Source organism: Acipenser ruthenus, chromosome 16, assembly GCF_902713425.1.
Source record: "Acipenser ruthenus chromosome 16, fAciRut3.2 maternal haplotype, whole genome shotgun sequence".
Taxonomy (NCBI): Eukaryota; Metazoa; Chordata; class Actinopteri; order Acipenseriformes; family Acipenseridae; genus Acipenser; species Acipenser ruthenus.
Genome location: NC_081204.1, coordinates 34,543,600 through 34,564,807, shown reverse-complemented (window position 1 = coordinate 34,564,807; position 21,208 = coordinate 34,543,600). Strand labels below are relative to the sequence as shown.

Here is a 21,208-nt window from a genome sequence, read left to right as displayed (position 1 = left end):
TGCCTTGCGAGAGGCGTTTAAAGATACCGTCCCGCGGGGGTCACTACCCTGACAGGAGCCCCGTCTGCCTGCTCCTCCTGGCAGAGAGAAGGAGTTTGAACAGTTGGAGGCACAGCTCTCTGCAGACACTTCTCTGCATCTCAGCAGCCAGGATAATGGATTATAAACAATTGAGCATGCTGCGCTCCAGCAGGGAGGCAGCCTCTGCTTTTCCTTGCTGCCTGTGTAATTTCTGCTCTCTTTGTTTTTCCTGTTTTTTTTTTCTCCACTTATATTTAATGTTCATGCCTGGTAGGAAAGAATCCATAATGATGACTTTGTGACTTTAAAAAAAAAAAAAAAAACACTACAGTAAACTGTAAGGCTAAAGCAAATTCTGCCAGTATGTAGTGGTTGTAATTTGTATGTAATGTGTCAAATATCTAGAATGAGAAATAAGAGCAAGTTCAGGTTTAAAATGTTTACGATGAAAAAGAAGACACCTGGAAAGAAAGAGAGAAGTGTAACCATTATTCATACACCATTGCAGTGTAACTGTACACATTATTACTCTAAGTATTACTTGTGTTGTTGTTTTTGCATTGCAATTAACAAACTGACAAGAAATACTTAAGCTCTATCCAGAGAACAAAACGTTTTGGTTTCTTGAATGGGGTTTTATGGAAGTTTTCAGAAAATGTTAAGCAGATGCACACACAAGGGAAACTTTGCAATTAGGCCAATGAAGTTCTCCATTAACCTTAGATTACCTTTGGGAAGCAGGTACAAGGGCTTCTGTGGCAATACTGCTCAATCAAAGTAAAAGGATAATGACAAAGACAGAACAGCAACCTAAAATAGTCTCTAAGGTGAAAGGCCTGTATATTTAGTTTGAATTTCGGGCCTGAGAAAGAGGAGTAGTCTACCTTGGAAGGCATGTGTCTTGTCTCTACAGAATCTCCGCTTCCAAAGTGGGTCTAGTTCTACCTGTTTTAAGTGCTGATATATTTGTTGTTCAGACCCAATGGATATAAACAGGTTGTGCCATTTTCCCCTGTGGTTTCCCAACAGAAAAGCCTTCTGAAACATATGTACCGGTATTGCATTTTTGGATTATAAAAAAACGACACAATAATAATAATTCAATCCACCCTGTGCTCTGGAAGGATAATGCGAATCCTGGAAGTGAAAGCTCTCATTTTGTTTACTGTGATAAATCCAGTGTGCAGATAAGCAATGTTTACGTGTTTGGTTTTAAGTGATTAAGGTTGTACGTAATCGGATTTTCTGCATACTGTGTCGAGGAAAAAGAAATAGCTGTGTAAATAAATAAAAAATCAGCTCTTCATATTGAGACTGGGAATACAGATATAATGAAGAAACATTGAGTTTGATAATTATTATTTGTTTATTTAGCAGACACCTTTATCCAAGGTGACTTACAGAGACTAGGGTGTGTGAACTATGCAGGGTCACTTACAACTACGTCTCACCCGAAAGACGGAGCACAAGGAGGATCAAGTGACTTGCTCAGTGTCACACAATGAGTCAGTGGCTGAGGTGAGATTTGGGGACCTCCAAGCCATTTTCTTTAACCACTGGACCACACAGCCTTCTATAATGTTGACACGACCTGATATTAAAACTCACAGTACGGCTCTGATTATTTTTTTCATTGCCGTTTGTTTTACGTTAAGAGTTGAGGAGCTCTGTGTTTCAATCCTAGTCAGGGCTTGAGCATCAGGTTTGAAATGGACACAGGGGAAAGTCTGGATGAGATTTAGGGCAAATTCAAAATGACCCCTGTTTACAGAGGAGCGGTTCATACCTAGCAGAGTAACATATTTTGAAACTTGTTTTTTTTTCTCCAGTGCAGTGTTTGCACCATATTGTTTAATATAAAATGTGAGTTATGGAGATGGGAACCCCACCAAGCAACAGCACACTGTAAGCTCAGCATTCACAGCATTACTGAACACTGTTTTTTTTGTTAAATGCAAATTTGTGTTCCATTTGGAGGAAAGTGGTGTTTATTTGGCACTGCAGCAGAAAGCTGTGAAAATTACCTTGTTCGTGTTGGCTTTAGCATCCAAATGGAAAAGTACAGAGGAGCTACTGTACTGAGAAGCTCAACACTGCACTGAGCGTGACGTACCCCATATGTTGAAAATATTTTACATTTTATATATATATATGTAAATTTATGGTCTGTGCGGGAGCATCATTTTTAATATACAATCAAGATACATAGATAAAACATATGTTACCGTCAACATAGAAAGTATATTTATAAAATATACATTTTCTTTTCACATTCGGATAGGTTGCATAAATAAAGACACATTATTATTTCTTTATGTATGTACTGGTATGTCTTTCTTTCTTTATATAATTATAGTAGTACAAATAAGTCAGACAACAGTGACAAAATAAACAGTTCAATATTGGCTGTGTGGTACTATCAGGAGCCGTGGCATTGGCAGTGTGGCAGTGGCTAGTTTGGTTTAAAGTGCCAGCTTTCACAAGGACACAGGAAAGGAAGCAGCAGGTAGCAAGGTGACATTGCGCCATCATTCTTGCCAAGTTGCGTTATTTCTCTTAGTGAATAGCTCCTTTCATCTAGGGCATCTGTAACTCATCACAGAGTACATTCAAACGCGGCCAGTCCCGTATATTAAAGACGTTTAATCAAGTGGAACTAATTCTTCATGTTGGGAAAACCTTGAGAATGACATCATGTTTTAATAAAGCGCTGGGTGATCTGCCCTGGACAGGGCCGCCTTGCCTGCCAGGCTCATGGAGAATAACTTTGAACAACACGCAGGCTTTATTTTGAAAACGTGTGTATTAATTGCATCAGATACGGGCCCAGCTCTAGCACTTTATATATTTTAGAACGATTTTGTTGTCTTGTTGTTGTATTCGCAGGAGGGCTAGGACTGTAATAACACAGCAGCCTACTGCTGTTCTGTTGTGCTTACCCTGTACTCTGTATTGATGGTGTGACTTCTCCGAATAGCAATGGTGCAGTGGACAGCTTTTGAATAAGCCCACAATGAGACACGTGGTAACTATACAGAATGGTTCTCAGCGGCAAGCAGCTGTTACTTGTAAATGGCCGACCTCACTTTGGTTCAGCAGTATACTTAACCAATAAAAATCAATACAGAGGGTCTCACACAGTACAAGAGCAATAGCAGACCGGTTTGGAATGATTTAGGCAATTGCTCAGTCAATTCCCGACGTGAACAGTGTTGTTTGTTTGTTTGTTTGTTTGTTTGTTTGTTTGTCTGTTTGTCTTTTTTAGCAAATTTGTCAGCTGTCATTTCTTGCAACATGTTTTCATGACAACTTCACTGCCAGTATACTGTAAGATTTGAGACCATTCTAGACATGGCAATAGGGGAACAGTATACTGTAAGATTCAAGACTACTCCACACATATGGCAATAGGGGCACAGTATACTGTAAGAGAGACCCTGTCTACATTCTATTAAAAATGTCTACATTCTGTCTACATTCTATTAACAGTTTTCTGAAATCTCTGAAATAATAAATATTTAACTTGAAAGGTTTGTAAGTCGGATATTGTGTCTGCTGCAGATACCACTGCGTACGGTGCCAGAGGTATTCTGCTGGAGGCATTGGAATGAGCTACACAGGTATATGCTTGCAATCTCACCTGCGTCAGTTCCCAGATAAAGAGGATTTGTGTTGGTAAAGGTCTCATCTTCACCTCTCTGATAACCTCAGACTCAGAGTCACAGGTAAAAGGGTCACGGCACTCACATTTTTGAATTCCGCTCATGAAGAAATCATTGGCGCCTTCAAGGGAATTCGATGAGAACACACACTAAGCCCTTGTTATCTTTCAAGTGGTTGGTTTATTGACATAACGTCAGAAGGGTTTTAGGCGGATTAGGGTATTTACATAGCAACGTGGCATCATATTGATCAAGGGAGGGGTCTGGCTTGCGTTGGCCATTTCAAAGTAAGGCTGAGGTACGCTGCAGTGTTGGATTTATGTTCTGACAATGTGAACCTGCACAGAGGTTGATGTTTGCCACCTGCGCATTTGGCAATATTATTTGACATTGAATAAATAAACAAAAGAAGTAACATGTTCAGTCATGACTCCAGAGCTCAGAATGAAATGGGACCTTGCTCCTCTAACACCATGGATGCAGATGATCTCCAAAGCTAAGCAGGGGTGGTCAGTGTTTGAGTGGCTGTGCTGTTAGAAAGCGTTGGTAGTATTGTAAGATCTAAAACTCCAGACCAAGTGCAGGCTTTCTTTAAACAAACACCCCTGCATGGAAACAAAAAGGCAATCAAGTTCATCAACAAGTTTTTAATGCAATGGAATTTGTATGTATTTTGAACTATGCTAATTGCAGCCAAGTCTCCCGGTGTGTATTGCTCAGCTTGACTGCACGGTAGCTTGATTGGATAACAGAATAAAATTGTGATCCGTGATTAGGAGAAAACAAAACAGTAACAAAAAGGAAATTGAGGCTGGTGATTCAGTGCAAGGTGAAAACGCGCTGTGAAGTAGTTCATTAACCACGTTACGCATTCAGCAGTCTTTCCCTCACTATTCTCAGTGGGGGCCTGTCAGTGGACAGGTGCAGTCCACTTCTCTTTATTAATGGCATGTGAAATAAAACAACCTGGGCAATGAGATTGCATGGCAGCCTGCCAAGGACCACCAGGCTGCAGCGGTAAGCACCTGAAAACTAACCAATACGGCGTTTATTCTGACAAGCACAGTCAGAACCGGACAGCGTTTAAACCAGGGAAAGCTGCTGCTGATAAATACATTTCAAAACAGAAACCAACACGTGTTGACAGCTTTAGCAGTGTTTTTTTGTTGTTGTTTTTTTTCTCTTTCTGAAAAGAGGATCACTATATATATAACGGGCAGTGTTGTGTGATGCATTAAAAGACTGGTGTAAATAGGAAACAACTTAAGACTTTTTACAAGCCCCTACATTAAATGTCTTTCTGGTTTGGTAACTTTATCGGGCGCTTGTTTGTATGGAGTAAAGAGGTTTGAGTTTCTAGCCCTAAGAGTGTAATTATATGTGCGTCCACAGTGTAATTACATTGTAATAACACAACCACGTTTGTAAAACAAAATGTTCTGTTATAGTTACAAAATATATTTTCATATATGTGCATTAAAAACAACAGAACCATGCAATCTGATGCACTACAATCCTGGGGTTTAAACTGCTGTGAGGAGGTTAATTTTAAAATGGAACGCTAATGCTGTCAGGGGTGTTCCTGAGTGAGGCACCTTGACAAGAGAGAAGGACAACTGGTTCACAGACCTGGACACATTGTATCAATTACAATGATTTAAATATACATTTTGCAAAGCATCTAAATATTTATGCTCTGTAAACTGAATGCATGTTTTGGGCAAAAGTCTCCATGGGAACCCATACAGTAGAATGAGGGATTTGACCTGTTCATTTCCATTGCAATATACCCCCAATCCCCCACTCCCTTATTTATTCATATATTCATGAGTAATGTGTTTCAAACTAAATCTAAATGAATGCCATTTGTTTTCATTATGGAGCTCTTTAAAACCAGTGGTGTTTTGTGTAGAGAGAAAGCCTGTCTGATTTAAATCTCATTACATGTTCACTGGATGTTGCTTCTGCGCCCTGTGGACATTTTTTCCAGTACAGTAGTGTTTTTCTTTCTTTTTTCTTTTTGATTTATAATATGCGCAGTTTACAATAGTGGGTAGTAAGGGTGTGTATTACAAAACTGCAGATTACAAACTTCCCTGCTGCATCTTGCAGAGCTTGATTGCAAAAGGATGCATGCTTTTAGGCATAACACAATAGCAATGTATGCTTAGCCAGTGCACCATGGAGATGCTGTATTCCATTTTCACAACTTTCATGTTTTTCTTGCAAGTGAAAGAGATTATTCGTAAGTGCAAGCACAGGTCAGCTCAGAAGTGAATGTGTAAAAGACAAGTCAATAAACAGGGCTGCATTACATAAGTCTTGTACGCATTGCAATGAGAAGAGGAATATACTCTACATACAAGCAAATACAATTACTGGAGAGAAAATAAATAAAAACATTCTTACATCAGCAAAGTTTTCATTGAATGGTTGTGAACAGTGCTGATGTAGATGATGATAATGATGAATGTGGCGTACTGTAGACAGATGTTTTTTACCTTGGGTTTTTTCATGCATTTACTACTCATCACACTCTGTCATTTATTTTGAATATCACTTTATACTGACATTGGTGCTGTTCTTCACAGGTGTTCTTGAAAATCTTATTTTTATTTTTTTTTATTCAAAAGTTACATGCTGTTGTTGACAGATGTTGATAAATCATTTGCCTGAAATGGGCTGGAGTTTGATGAATGCCTCTGAAGGAATAAATAATGAAACAGATAATAAATGGAACATCTATGCAAACTACCAGACGTTCACCATGTCACCTGTCACTGCCATCTAAATAATCCATTTGATAAGGATTTTCATTAATGAAGCCAGTGCATAAAATTTGAATGGGATTTACAAACGCAAGGATTTAAACCTGCTGTTAAAAACGATTAGTCTTATCATACATTTCTGTGTATTGTATGACATTAGTTACTCTCCACTGTGCTCGGCTAGATTTGGGGAATATATATATATATATATAAATATATATATATATATATATATATATATATATATATATATATATATATATATATATATATATATATATATATATATATAGTCAACCTTGGTTAACCACGGGTGCAATGAGCCATGGCATTAACATGCATATAAGTAAAATGGTTGAAAGAACTGCAGTGAATGAATCAATTACAGTATACAGTACTGTACAAACTTGGTACAACTCGTATAGTTCGATTGAAATAAGAATTAATAACTACAGCGTTATTTTTACAGAAACGATCCAACCACAAACTGTGCACAAACTGTTGACTATACTTTTAGGTATTGGCTTGTACTGTCTAATTTGACAGTTAAAGTTAACAAATATACATTATACAGAATTAACTCGGTGAACAAAAACAATAATAAACAACTTAGAGTTTCACACAGAAATCAAACATTGTCGATTTGTATCGTGTGCGAAAACACACGCTTTGAAAGTTCTGCTGACAGGCTTGTATCCGGAATAACCTGAGCTTTAAAGCCAATTGATCGAGAACTCATTTTTCGCTTCTCACTCGTTTTGAACTGACACTGTAAGCAGCTGCACTTGGTAGTTGTGAATGCATGAATGAACGATCCGTTTCCAGTTAGAGGTCAGTCATGGGAAACGACAGTGTCGAGTTATCCACGATTATTTTAAATAGTTTTGATCCCTTCAGTACTGGTAATAAGTATCGAGTTACGAGTAAAGCATGGTGTCGAATTAAAAAAATAAGAGGCAGATTATAAACCTAATAATTAATAATGCTTTATTAACACTCTATAACATAGTTATTAAGCATATATTATATATTTATAAAACATTAATAAGCAGCACCTTAATATAAAGTGTTACCCAAAAGGCTGTGCTGGCCCATTAATTACACTATAATTGCATAGTAATGTAATGTAATGTAATGTAATTATAAACATTTTATGTTGTAAACACATGGTATAAATTAATAACTGCATTGTAACAACACATCCACCTTGTGTACTGCAATTATGACGTGCTCAATGCCATTTTAAATAAAGTGATAACAATACTTCCCAATTTATATTTGCTATAATAGGGGTGCTGGTGTCTAGGAGTGGTTTATTAATGCATTTCTTCTCAGATATTCTGTCTTAGTTTTCAGGCAGATCAATATGCATTCGTATAAAGAATTGACAAAGGGCAGCGCTTTTGCTTTAATGCGTTGGTTATGAATTTTGTTTAAAGAAAGTGCTGGTACAACACCCACGATACCCTGAGAGTCAGAACACACTCGTTCTTCTATTATTCCTTCAAAACGGTTACTGATGTCAAAAGACTTTACAGATTAGTGCAACTGGGAGCGGATGTTCCTTTCGAGTTCCATTGAGGATGTCAAGCAACTGTTAACAGCAGCCAAGGTTACTACAGGAAGAGCAAACTTGTATTTATATTCAAGTTCTCATATCCTTTAGTTTTTTTGTTCCGGTCTTTACATATTGATTAATCTTTCCAAAAGGCTGGTATTCAAAGACTTAGTAAGAGAATAAGACACTGAAACATTACTTCTCAGTTAACATGCAGTGTAAAACAAAATGCATCCTTTAAATAAACAAATCTTTAAATAAACAATGCTTATTCATATGGGAGCATCTCAGATCACATGCTGGTGAGCGCTGGTTCAGATCCGTCCTGCCATCTCAAAGAACACAGGACCACAAACTGGTGAGCGCTGGTTCAGATCCGTCCTGCCATCTCAAAGAACACAGGACCACATGCTGGTGAGAGCTGGTTTAGATCCGTCCCGTCATCTCAAAGAACACAGGACCACATGCTGGTGATCGCTGGTTCAGATCCGTCCTGCCATCTCAAAGAACACAGGACCACATGCTGGTGAGAGCTGGTTTAGATCCGTCCCGTCATCTCAAAGAACACAGGACCACATGCTGGTGAGCGCTGGTTCAGATCCGTCCTGCCATCTCAAAGAACACAGGACCACATGCTGGTGAGCGCTGGTTCAGATCCGTCCTGCCATCTCAAAGAACACAGGACTACATGCTGGTGAGCGCTGGTTCAGATCCGTCCTGCCATCTCAAAGAACACAGGACTACATGCTGGTGAGCGCTGGTTCAGATCCGTCCTGCCATCTCAAAGAACACAGGACCACATGCTGGTGAGCGCTGGTTCAGATCCGTCCTGCCATCTCAAAGAACACAGGACTACATGCTGGTGAGCGCTGGTTCAGATCCGTCCTGCCATCTCAAAGAACACAGGACTACATGCTGGTGAGCGCTGGTTCAGATCCGTCCTGCCATCTCAAAGAACACAGGACTACATGCTGGTGAGCGCTGGTTCAGATCCGTCCTGCCATCTCAAAGGCATAATGTTTGTTTATAAGTTATTTTTTCTCTCCAGATACACATTAGGGACTCTTACACATGCCATTATTGTAAATCTGCCCTGCAGTAAGAGAAAGGATCTGTTAGTTAATTTGACTGGAATAAGACATCTGCCATCTGCGCTACCTGGGACAGGAGTAACACGTGTCTGTCAATAACCATACCTGTGGGCTGTGTCACATGAAATGAAACACAGGTGTATTAGTGTAGACCCACCTGCAGTGACACACTGCAGAGATACATACTGCAGTACATAATGTACAGTATGTAGCCTTTGACGTTTTAGGTCAACTTGATACAGAGAATAAATTCTGCTCTAGAATCTGTAACACTTGCTCCCTTCCCTGTTGTGTCCTGAGCTTCTTTTTTCATTAATAACACTTTGTGCCATCAATTCCTCTTTGGTTTAGTCAAGATTTAAATTAAGACTTGGGTATCAATTTATGTGGATAAGCATATATAGCAATCCCATACTATAAACTGCTGTTGGTGACAGTTCCTTATGTAAATTATTGCAGGCAGATTTTGAATGTAAAAATTATTTATGTGACAGCAAGCAGAAAGAAAAATGACTTTGGGTCTAGATACACACACTTCTGTAATTGCTCATATATTACGGTTCATGCTGACATGCACTCAGATTTCTTCAGGCCGACGGGTTTCTTTATAAAAAAAAAAATAATTACAGTTTATTCTACAAACAGGTCTGTTTACAGATTGAAGCAGATTACTGGAATTTGCATTTCGCTTACTCAGAGCAGTTCTGTTCATTTCACAATGTAAAGGTATAAATACAAAATCAGAAGTGAAATACCCAGAGGGCACAGTTGATGTTATGGTTATCAGAATGTTTATTATAATGACGGTTTGCCATTATAAATCTCCAGGGAAGGACTTAACTCACACTAGCAACACACAGCTGGACGTATACCTGCTAAAAACCAGTGCTTGTGATACACTACCTGACACTCCATCAGATAAATCACACCTTGGGAATGGAACCAAATCCTAATTGTGTTAATGCACAGCAGCTTGACGTGACAGACACGACATGTGATCTACATGATGTGTACGTATGAACAGAGTGGGAGTGAGGTTTCAAATGAGCTTCCACACCAGGTAGGGCATCTGTTATCAAGTACCACCAGTATTAGTACATTACCTTCAAGGATTTATGCATGGATCATTTGGTGAAGTGATGAAATGCTCCTGCCAACCACAACCCACTCACCCCTCGAGGGCATTGTATAGACCATGCATAGGTAAGCATTGTAAACAATACAGAGGTATGGTGAGGCATATTCATAAACATAGGGAAACCAGGTAAAACTGCACAAATAATGTGTGCACAAATAGCATGGTAAACTTTTATAAGGGTGTACCTGCTCTGTGGGTAACTAGAAGTCTTTGGTTTCCAGCACTGCCACTCTTTTCTAAAGCTCATCACAGATGTATTCATGTAAAAGAGCAGTGGTGTACCCCCCGCCACACAAGAGCTCAGGCTGTCACCCATTCCCGACACAGGGACCCAGCCATCTTCAGCATGCTCTCTTAAACACTTCACTTGGGTAAATTCCTGCAGGAGGTTAACGTGCTTGTCTTGCTTGTGTTTTGCAGTGGACGGCTGTATAGACTGGTCGGTGGATTTGAAGGAGTACAGAGTGCTGGCGGGGGAGCCCGTGCAGGTCAAATGCGCGCTGTTCTACAGCTACATCAGAACCAACTACACCATGGCCCAAAGCACCAAGCTCAGGCTCATATGGTATAAAAACAAGGGCGACTCAGAAGAGCCCATCATATTTTCAGGACATAGACTGAGCAAAGAGGATGACTCAATCTGGTTTCGTTCAGCAGAGCTAGTGGATAATGGGTTTTATACCTGTGTTTTGAGGTGAGCCGCTGTTTTCATTTACACACATTTTTTTTTTCTTTTTAGATTCTAGAATGCCTGTGTATAGCATTAATAATAACTCTTAGCTATTGCTTAAAGATTATTATGGTATTGCTATTGTAGATACAGGTACTATGCAAACAAAATCTCTAAAAAGCATCATGCCCCCAGATGGTTAAAAGAAAGCATTAATAATAACATTTTAACCCTCAGAAATGGAGACAAAACTAAAATGTGTTGTGCTTGTCTCAGATTTACAAAATGATTCCTTTATTACCTTTACTGGCTGTGTGTTGCTGTGCTCTTTCTAATAATACAATTGATCACAGGGTTACTTTGTACAGGACTACTGGAGCTGCTATGTTGGCTACTTTCTACAGTGTAGTTGCACAGTTACCATTTGAAGATGTCAGTTGGCCACCATGCTACTGAATTGCACTGTACTGTACATTGTGTTAATAGTAATGGAGCTGGATTGCACTGTACTGTACATTGTGTTAATGGTAATGGAGCTGGATTGCACTGTACTGTACATTGTGTTAATGGTAATGGAGATGGATTGCACTGTACTGTACATTGTGTTAATGGTAATGGAGCTGAATTGCACTGTACTGTACATTGTGTTAATAGTAATGGAGCTGGATTGCACTGTACTGTACATTGTGTTAATGGTAAGGGAGCTGGATTGCACTGTACTGTACATTGTGTTAATGGTAATGGAGGGCTCCATGCTAAGTTAACCAGTGAATATTACCCTGCACTGCATGGATTACCACCTCCTGAATTATCTTCACGCTCTCTCTCCCTCCAAACTCATCTAGAGACACTAATTAGGAGCAAATCAATTTCGGTTTTACTGTCGGTTTGACAGTGTAGACTTCTTGATGCGCTCGGACCTGGCCTGTGAAAGCCACAACACATTTCATTCCAAGCCTAGATGGCTGTCAGATAGAAATCACTCCCAGCCTCTGCAGCTTTGGGAGCCTGATCCAGTGACAGTGCAGCATTTCAATTACCTGTCTGTCTATCAATCACATCAACTGCATCTGCATAACTGTCTGTCTGGCCATACATCGATCAAATCTAATCCCAGTAATATGATCAGATTATAAAACCAGAATATACCATTAGAATTGTATGTGGACATTTGAGAGGGTCCTCAAATACCCATAGAACGCACTATGCTATTGGTTTAGTTTATTAAAGAAGTACAGCTGCATTTCTCTAGCTACACTGCACATTTTCTTATGTTATTTATTACGTGTACTTATAACTAAATTGAATGTTGTCAAAATGTTTGTCTTCAAGACATTGAGAAAGTATGAAAATCAGATTTCAATCCTGGATTCACACTATGTAATTAACACAATTAAAATGGTTGAGATTCCTTAAATAACACATAAAATATAAAGGAATAATTTCACCAACATGTGCTTAACATTTTTAAAGCCTTAAAGAGTAAGTAACAGGTTCAGAAAAATACATCCCCATGCACTGCTACAACTGTTTAAATAACGTACCTGTAGTTTTTCTTTTCATTGTTAACACCCTGACAACTTTTTACACATATAACTTTAAAGTCTGTTTCAGTGATCTTTTTTAAATGGCTGCTCTAGTGCACTGGGGTTTGAGATCTGTCCTCTAAATCACTGCAGGAAGAGCGATAAAAAAGAAGCATAACAATAAATGTTCTGGCTTTTCTGTTCTGTGCCACATCATGGATCGTTATTGCTGTGTTACCTGTTTGACAATGTGAACAATAATCCTAACTGTCACTGCACTAGAGCAGACATTTTGAAAAGAGCTCTGAAACAGACTTTAGAAGTGTAAAAAGTTTTCAGGATGTTAATAATGGAAAGAACGATGACAGGTGCGTTATTTAAACAGTTGTAGGACGTGTCACGCTATAGCTTTCGAGACCCCGCTGCTTACTCTTTAATGTCTACTAGAAAGAAAGAAAAAAAATGATTGCTTTTCAAATTCTAGAGCAGTGAGTCCAAGCACAACGTGTTTAGGTGACAATAAGACATGCTTGTTCAGGACAATTGCTATAAAATAACATTTACAGCGACCGCTGTGTCTGAAATGACAGAACACTTTCTGAACAAAGGAACCACATTTTTTTTACTGAAGGCATAGTGACCTGCAGGAGGGATAATGTAGACTCTGTTCCTGTCACAAACATCCTGCAATGCATGAAAGACACAAATTAAACTTTTTTTTTCTTCTTAGAGATGAATAGCAAGTATGCTATCAATATGCAATTCTAGCACAAATTGACTTTTCAACAGGCATGCTAGTTACAGTGGTTATGAAAAGCGTGATACTCCACAATGCAGAGGCAAAAATTCTGCAACGTTTTACTGCCTCATAAAATCATTTTGAAATGGGAACCTTTCTAAAACATTCTAAACAAAGTCTGCAATATTTGCCTAGATTTATAATAACCATTGCGTTTTAATAGGATTGTATGAACAAGAAACGGCAATCATGAAACTCCACCAAGAATCATCCCATAGTATATATATAGTGCAGTTCAACAGCATTGAAATCCCTCAACACTGATCTGTGTTCCTATTAAGTCAGGCAGCAGTATAGGAGAGTGAATAGGGAGATTGGCTGTTTGATTGCACGGCCTTTGCAAACACACCAAATACGTTTATAGCCTTTCTTTTCTTGATAAATTTGAAACAACACAGCACTTTCGTCTGATTTTCCCTTTCAATCCCTTAGTAGATTTTTCCCACGTAATCTGCACCACCTGTCTTTTTTCCGCTTATAAGATAATTCAGCTCTCCACAAATGGAGCAGAGTCAGGGCCACTGCCTTTCAAACCAGTCCAAGTGTTTAACCTTTCTATTAATCTCCCTGCCCAGGACCTCATCAAAGAGGAACGGGGGAGAAAGGCCCAAGCGTGGCAGGATCGCAATCTGTGCTGGATAGCCACTGTTTTTAAATATTAAACAGGTTAGGGCTCCAGCACTGGGCTTTCTGTCACTGAAATGCATTTGAACACAGTAGATTATAAACTCTCTCTGTGTATATATATCCTAATCATTAGAGTAGCTTCATTAAAACAACTACTAAACACACAGATAAATAAGCATGTCATGTAATAAAATATCACAGACACACCAGGTCTATTTTAATTGTCTAATAGCACTGTCCTTTAACTCCATATAAAACTGCTGGGGTTTCCCCCAGGTTGATTTTTGAGCCAGCTATTAACAAAACTGTATATGAGCTGTGAGAATGGAAAAAGTATATATAACAATTTATGAAAATCACAACTAAATAGCATTGGATCAGCTTACAGATGAATGCTAATTGTAGCACATTAAGAAAAAAGAGCTGCACATTTTTCAGACTTTACCTGGAATACCGTAGTAGGGTTACCATATGACTCCATGTACACTAGGACAGTTTGGGACAGTTCAGGCTTTTCAATTCACACCCCAGTGCATTCTGGTAAGTGTAGTCCTGCTGTGAAAGGTACCTGAGAATGCATTGCGAGCCTAAACTGTCCTCGTGCACATGGAGTCATATGGTAACCCTATACCACAGCAATAACTGGTGCAATGCTTGTGAATTGATTACACATTTACTATATAACCACGGCAATATCTGTTATTCCGTCGCATCTCAAGTGAAACTGTGGTCATTACCAAGAGCTTCCATACGGTCCCCTTGCAACAGGGAACAAGAAATGAGATGCAAGAACCAGCGCTGCTCTCCTGGCTCAAGACTGAACACTTTTAAAAGGGGCACATTGAAAACATTATTTATTACCCTGAAATTCAGGGCTCAAGCCGTATCTCAGAGGTGCTGCACACTACATTCCTCTGGATGGAAGCTCCTATCATCCCTGTGCAGAATGTTGAATATTCACTTGATCTCGCGCCTCAAAGGCCAGAGTAATTGTTCAAGTGGATAGCGGGTAGCAAACCCCTGTGACCCCCTGAAATATCCCTTTGCACATTCCAGTCAGGATGGGATCAGCTCTGATGCTTTGATTGCTCATGAGAAAGGGGAAATGCTAATATCCTTTCAGGAGAATTATTACTGGAATTAGAGAACGATTTAATTATGTGAAGCCTTCCTGCATTGCATCTGCCCTTTACAAAAACACTCAATGCTTTTGCTGTTGAATATATTACAGTAAATGACAATACAGTACATCTGGACTGCAAAGATCGCTCCAAGGCTGTATCTATGCATTCATTTACAAGCACTTCACAGGAAGAATTGCATGGGTGTAATATCATATGTATTCCACTGGAATAACTGGAATCACCTTGACTTGAGGTCTAAAATGTTTTTTTTGTTGTTTGTTTGTTTTTTCTAAAAAGAAAAATCAACTATCGGTAGGACAAAAATAATACATCAAGAAAAAATGCAGGTAAACAAAACAAGCAGTGAGAAATACAGAGCGGGAATGGAACACAGTTACAGCAGGAATTACAGTAACAACCACAGTGGAAATACAGTAACAAACACAGTGGAAATACAGTAACAAACACAGCGGAAATACAGTAACAAACACAGCGGAAATACAGTAACAAACACAGCGGAAATACAGTAACAAACACAGCGGAAATACAGTAACAAACACAGCAGAATTACAGTAACAAACACAGCGGAAATACAGTAACAAACACAGCGGAAATACAGTAACAAACACAGCGGAAATACAGTAACAAACACAGCAGAATTACAGTAACAAACACAGCGGAAATACAGTAACAAACACAGCGGAAATACAGTAACAAACACAGCGGAATTACAGTAACAAACACAGCGGAAATACAGTAACAAACACTGCGGAAATACAGTAACAAACACAGTGGAAATACAGTAACAAACACAGCGGAAATACAGTAACAAACACAGCAGAATTACAGTAACAAACACAGCGGAAATACAGTAACAAACACAGCGGAAATACAGTAACAAACACAGCGGAAATACAGTAACAAACACAGCAGAATTACAGTAACAAAGTCAGTGGAAATATAGTAACAAACACAGCAGAAATACAGTAACAAACACAGCGGAAATACAGTAACAAACACAGCAGAATTACAGTAACAAAGTCAGTGGAAATATAGTAACAAACACAGCAGAAATACAGTAACAAACACAGTGGAAATACAATAACAAACACAGTGGAAATACAGTAACAAACACTGCGGAAATACAGTAACAAACACAGTGGAAATACAGTAACAAACACAGCGGAAATACAGTAACAAACACAGCAGAATTACAGTAACAAACACAGCGGAAATACAGTAACAAACACAGTGGAAATACAGTAACAAACACAGCGGAAATACAGTAACAAACACAGCGGAATTACAGTAACAAACACAGCGGAAATACAGTAACAAACACAGCGGAATTACAGTAACAAACACAGCAGAATTACAGTAACAAACACAGCGGAAATACAGTAACAAACACAGCGGAAATACAGTAACAAACACAGCGGAATTACAGTAACAAACACAGCGGAAATACAGTAACAAACACAGCGGAAATACAGTAACAAACACAGTGGAATTACAGTAACAAACACAGTGGAAATACAGTAACAAACACAGCGGAAATACAGTAACAAACACAGTGGAAATACAGTAACAAAGTCAGTGGAAATATAGTAACAAACACAGCGGAAATACAGTAACAAACACAGCAGAATTACAGTAACAAAGTCAGTGGAAATATAGTAACAAACACAGCAGAAATACAGTAACAAACACAGTGGAAATACAATAACAAACACAGTGGAAATACAGTAACAAACACAGTGGAAATACAGTAACAAACACAGCGGAAATACAGTAACAAACACAGCAGAATTACAGTAACAAACACAGCGGAAATACAGTAACAAACACAGCGGAAATACAGTAACAAACACAGTGGAATTACAGTAACAAAGTCAGTGGAAATATAGTAACAAACACAGCAGAAATACAGTAACAAACACAGTGGAAATACAGTAACAAAGTCAGTGGAAATATAGTAACAAACACAGCAGAAATACAGTAACAAACACAGTGGAAATACAATAACAAACACAGTGGAAATACAGTAACAAACACTGTGGAAATACAGTAACAAACACAGTGGAAATACAGTAACAAACACAGCGGAAATACAGTAACAAACACAGCAGAATTACAGTAACAAAGTCAGTGGAAATATAGTAACAAACACAGCAGAAATACAGTAACAAACACAGTGGAAATACAATAACAAACACAGTGGAAATACAGTAACAAACACTGTGGAAATACAGTAACAAACACAGTGGAAATACAGTAACAAACACAGCGGAAATACAGTAACAAACACAGCAGAATTACAGTAACAAACACAGCGGAAATACAGTAACACACACAGTGGAAATACAGTAACAAACACAGCGGAATTACAGTAACAAACACAGCAGAATTACAGTAACAAAGTCAGTGGAAATATAGTAACAAACACAGCAGAAATACAGTAACAAACACAGTGGAAATACAGTAACAAACACAGCAGAATTACAGTAACAAACACAGTGGAATTACAGTACAAAAACACAAATACACTGATTGCTAAAGTACTTAATGTGTAGATCTTTTTGCACTATATAACCCTAACCCTTTTCTGATAGAATTGCATACTTACATATTTAAGTAAATACTATGTAAATAAACAGTAATTAAAGACACTTAATATAAAGTGTTACTAATGAATGTTACCGACTGGATCCTCAAACTAAATGCTTTAGCAACTTCCTCATTTCTAAGATGATTAAGCCAGTTTATTTCCTCACCGTTATAAATAACTAACGCTGGAGTCAAAGAGAAGCCGCAAAATGGAAACTAAAAAAATTAATAATGATTGCAATTTATTTTCATGTTAATTTCAATTGGACTGTCTCTAATGGCCAAAGCAGAATCTTTCTGCAGTGATGGACTGTATGCACCATTAACTGAATGTTCTCCGGTCTACTGATTCACAGTCCGCCTCTTTCCAGATGCTGTTTTTGTTTTCCAGTCATTAAACAAGGTAGGCTGTTTTCTTGGTCGAGCCGCAGGGTTAGGTGTGATAACTCAACCAAGTAAACACGCTTCCACGCAGGCCTCAGCCAGTCTGTGATGTGTGTGTTTGCTGTTTGAAGAAAACTCACTGCTGCCTGGCTGCAAGGAACACAGCCATGCATTTCCCCTACCTTAATATATCAAGATGTTTTCGAAACACAGACGAAAATGCAGTAAAATAACTCACACTGTGACGCTACTAAATATAACTCTGCCTTTAGTATGTGTTTTTGTTTGTTTCTCATTTTATAACATTAACATGGATTTTTTTCCTTTAAAAAAAAAAAAGAAAAAGAAACTAGACTGGAGTAATGATGGAAAATGTGTTGGTTTTCAAAGCGTGATACACAACAGGGCTTAGTGGTTAGGGCTCTGGACTGACCAGAGTGTTGTGGGTTCAATCCCAGGTGGGGGACACTGCTGTTGTACCCTTGAGCAAGGTACTTTACCTAGATTGCTCCAGTAAAAAAACAACTGTATAATTGTATGTAAAAAAGAATATGATATAATTGTAACAATTGTAAGTCGCCCTGGATGAGGGTGTCTGCTAAGAAATTATTATTATTATTAATAATAATAATAATAATAATAATAATAATAATAATAATAATAATAATAATAATAATACATGGGGAGGCACTCTTCACAACCCCATCTGTGTGGAGTGGGCAGTGAAGCTCTCTAGGTTAGGTGGTGGGCATGTATTGTTTCAGGAAGAGTGTGTGGGTGGGCAGTTGTAATGAGAGCTGCATGTGCTCTCCAGCGTGCAGGGTTGCATGCAGCAGGAGCAGTTGTCATAACAGCCTTTTGTTATCGCAAAGAATTGAGTTACTGCCAGCTAAACCATTTCCATTTCTCTTTTGATAAGGAAGGTTTTTACATAATAGAAAGAAAAAAAGTGACAGTTACGGTCCCCCTTCCAAATGAGTTTGACCAGGGTGATATGGGATCGCTCTCAATCTGCTGCACATTCTTGGGGAGGATCTGCAGATTTTAATAAAATCTTCTTCTACTTCTTTTATTTTAGCTCTTACAGCTTAAATTTGTTTATTTATTCATTTATTTCACACCAGCGAATGGGATTGGCAGGTTTAATTTATATTTTAATTTTTTTTTTTTTAAAACTACACCAGTAGGGCTTTCTAATCTTGAATACTAAAACTGCAATGAGGCTGCAGACAATTTGACATCTTAAACTAAAAACATGTGCATGGTTATTTTAGGCATAACGCATAGACCATAGTTGTTATTATGCGTTATAAAAATATATTGCACTAGAACACTAAATAAACCCTTACCCTTTGGCATTTATCTGTTCAGCACTGAGTAACAACAGTACAGTATGAATCTGCAAGGCCTCCTCTCACACAAAGCTTTGCACAGAATATCTACCACAGTAATGATGATGTCACGTATAATGATAATTGCCAATGGCCTGTAGCTCAGCTCAATAGATAACAATGAAATCAGTTATTTATGAGCAGTACCTGTATCTGCGCTCTCCCGTTTTTTCCCATTCACTGTTACCTCTTCATGTGAGACAATAGCCCCAATCAGCCCCAGTCCAGAGAGGGATAAACCAGTGGAAGGGATAGAGATAATTACACTGGAATTAGACTCTTTCATCTTATTATGCTGTGTAGAAAAATTCACCACTGGCAATAATTGTGTCATAAAAGGGGGGGGGGGTGAACACAGGCAGAAACTGTTTTAGTGTTATTATTTTTTTCATTTTTTAAAGAAAACATAAATTGCATGTGAAACCATATGGATTTATAAAACACACAATTACAGTACAATGAGCCAAGGGCTCTGTCAATTTTTAGAGCATTCAAATTAAACCCCTTCTCAAAGCGGAGCGTGTGTATTTAGATTTAGTACTCTGTGTGTAGTTATAAAATGTAATGTAGCTTTTAAGTTCTTGCCACAGCAGCCTCTTTCTTAAATTACAATTTGAATCTATCTTGCCGTTGACTGGTAGCTCCACAGAGGCTTGGCATTATTACAAGTTCATTTACTGTCACTTTGTCTTTCACTGTAATTGGCTTGGAATCCACAAGCTGACATGACAAATCTCCATTTTCCAATAATGACAGTTTCAAGAGCCTTTGACAGGGTAAGAAATGAAGCTCATATTTTGTGATTAAATCATTTGATTTCTTCTCAGTCGCTTTCTTATGAAGCCTGTCGTTCTGTGTGACATGGGGGGGGGGGTCATTCCATGCCATTTATAAATAAGCTGGCTCTTCCCCTGGGCCTCACAAAGAAATTGCAATTAATCAAACATGGTTCTGTCCATCATTGTGTTTGTTTTTTGTAGTTTGTTTGGACAGTGAACAAATCCAGCTGGAAAGTAAGAGCCTGTCTGTTCAGACATTTCTTAATTGTCCTGTAACCTAGCGAAATAAAGTTTTTTTTCAACCACTAACATTAATCAGCCATATGAAGCCATTGTCTAATGTTTGCATTATTGTCAAATTTAATAATGTGCAACGTTGTACAATACTGCTGTGACATCAGCACATCATTATATAGGATAACATCAGCATACAAAAACACAATTTAAAGATAATCATTAGGCAGTTCGTAATTTTTAAATAATCCGAACAGTATAGTATTTGGAAATAGTCTCTTACACTATGGGCCTACCAGTGAACTATTCCATTTATTGTCAACTCAAACCACAAAGCATTCAAATAATAAAAAAAATCAGTTTGTACATATTTAGTTGTTACATATTTTTTGTAGTAACGCAAGCAGTGACGTCACGGGACTTTCCTGTAACTGCAAGGATACAGAAGTGAATTAAGGTTTATTCTGTTTGTATTCATGCAAAAAGAAATACTGCAAATGCATTCATTAAGGTCAGTGATACGGTAACAGCAGGCAAGCTACAAAAGCAATGAACACTTCTTTAAATAAATACAAACAAACAAGGGAAGTGCACCAGTAATATATAATAATGCTGCGATTTGTAATGCCAGCATGTGACATTTTAAATAAAGCACTTGTCACCTAAACCATCCCATTGAATTCTTGCACAGCACAGTAATTACACACACTGGTCCAAGTCCATATATGCATGCATGCATGCAGGTCCCTGGGTCTATGAGGCCATGTATGAAATGATGTGCTCATCCATCTCTAATAATGTGGTGCAGTACTGGGGTTACAATGTTTCT

At 38.3% G+C, this 21,208-nt stretch overlaps 1 protein-coding gene across 1 annotated transcript in view; it reads left to right on the top strand.

The window, feature by feature from the left end:
* The window catches only part of LOC117412064 (X-linked interleukin-1 receptor accessory protein-like 2), a 153,207-nt gene that overhangs the window by 78,573 nt on the left and 53,426 nt on the right, over nucleotides 1–21,208 (top strand). Inside the window, exon 3 of the mRNA XM_058989569.1 lies at nucleotides 10,659–10,932. Coding sequence (XP_058845552.1) covers nucleotides 10,659–10,932 — 274 coding nt within the window. The remainder of the gene's footprint in view (nucleotides 1–10,658; nucleotides 10,933–21,208) is intronic.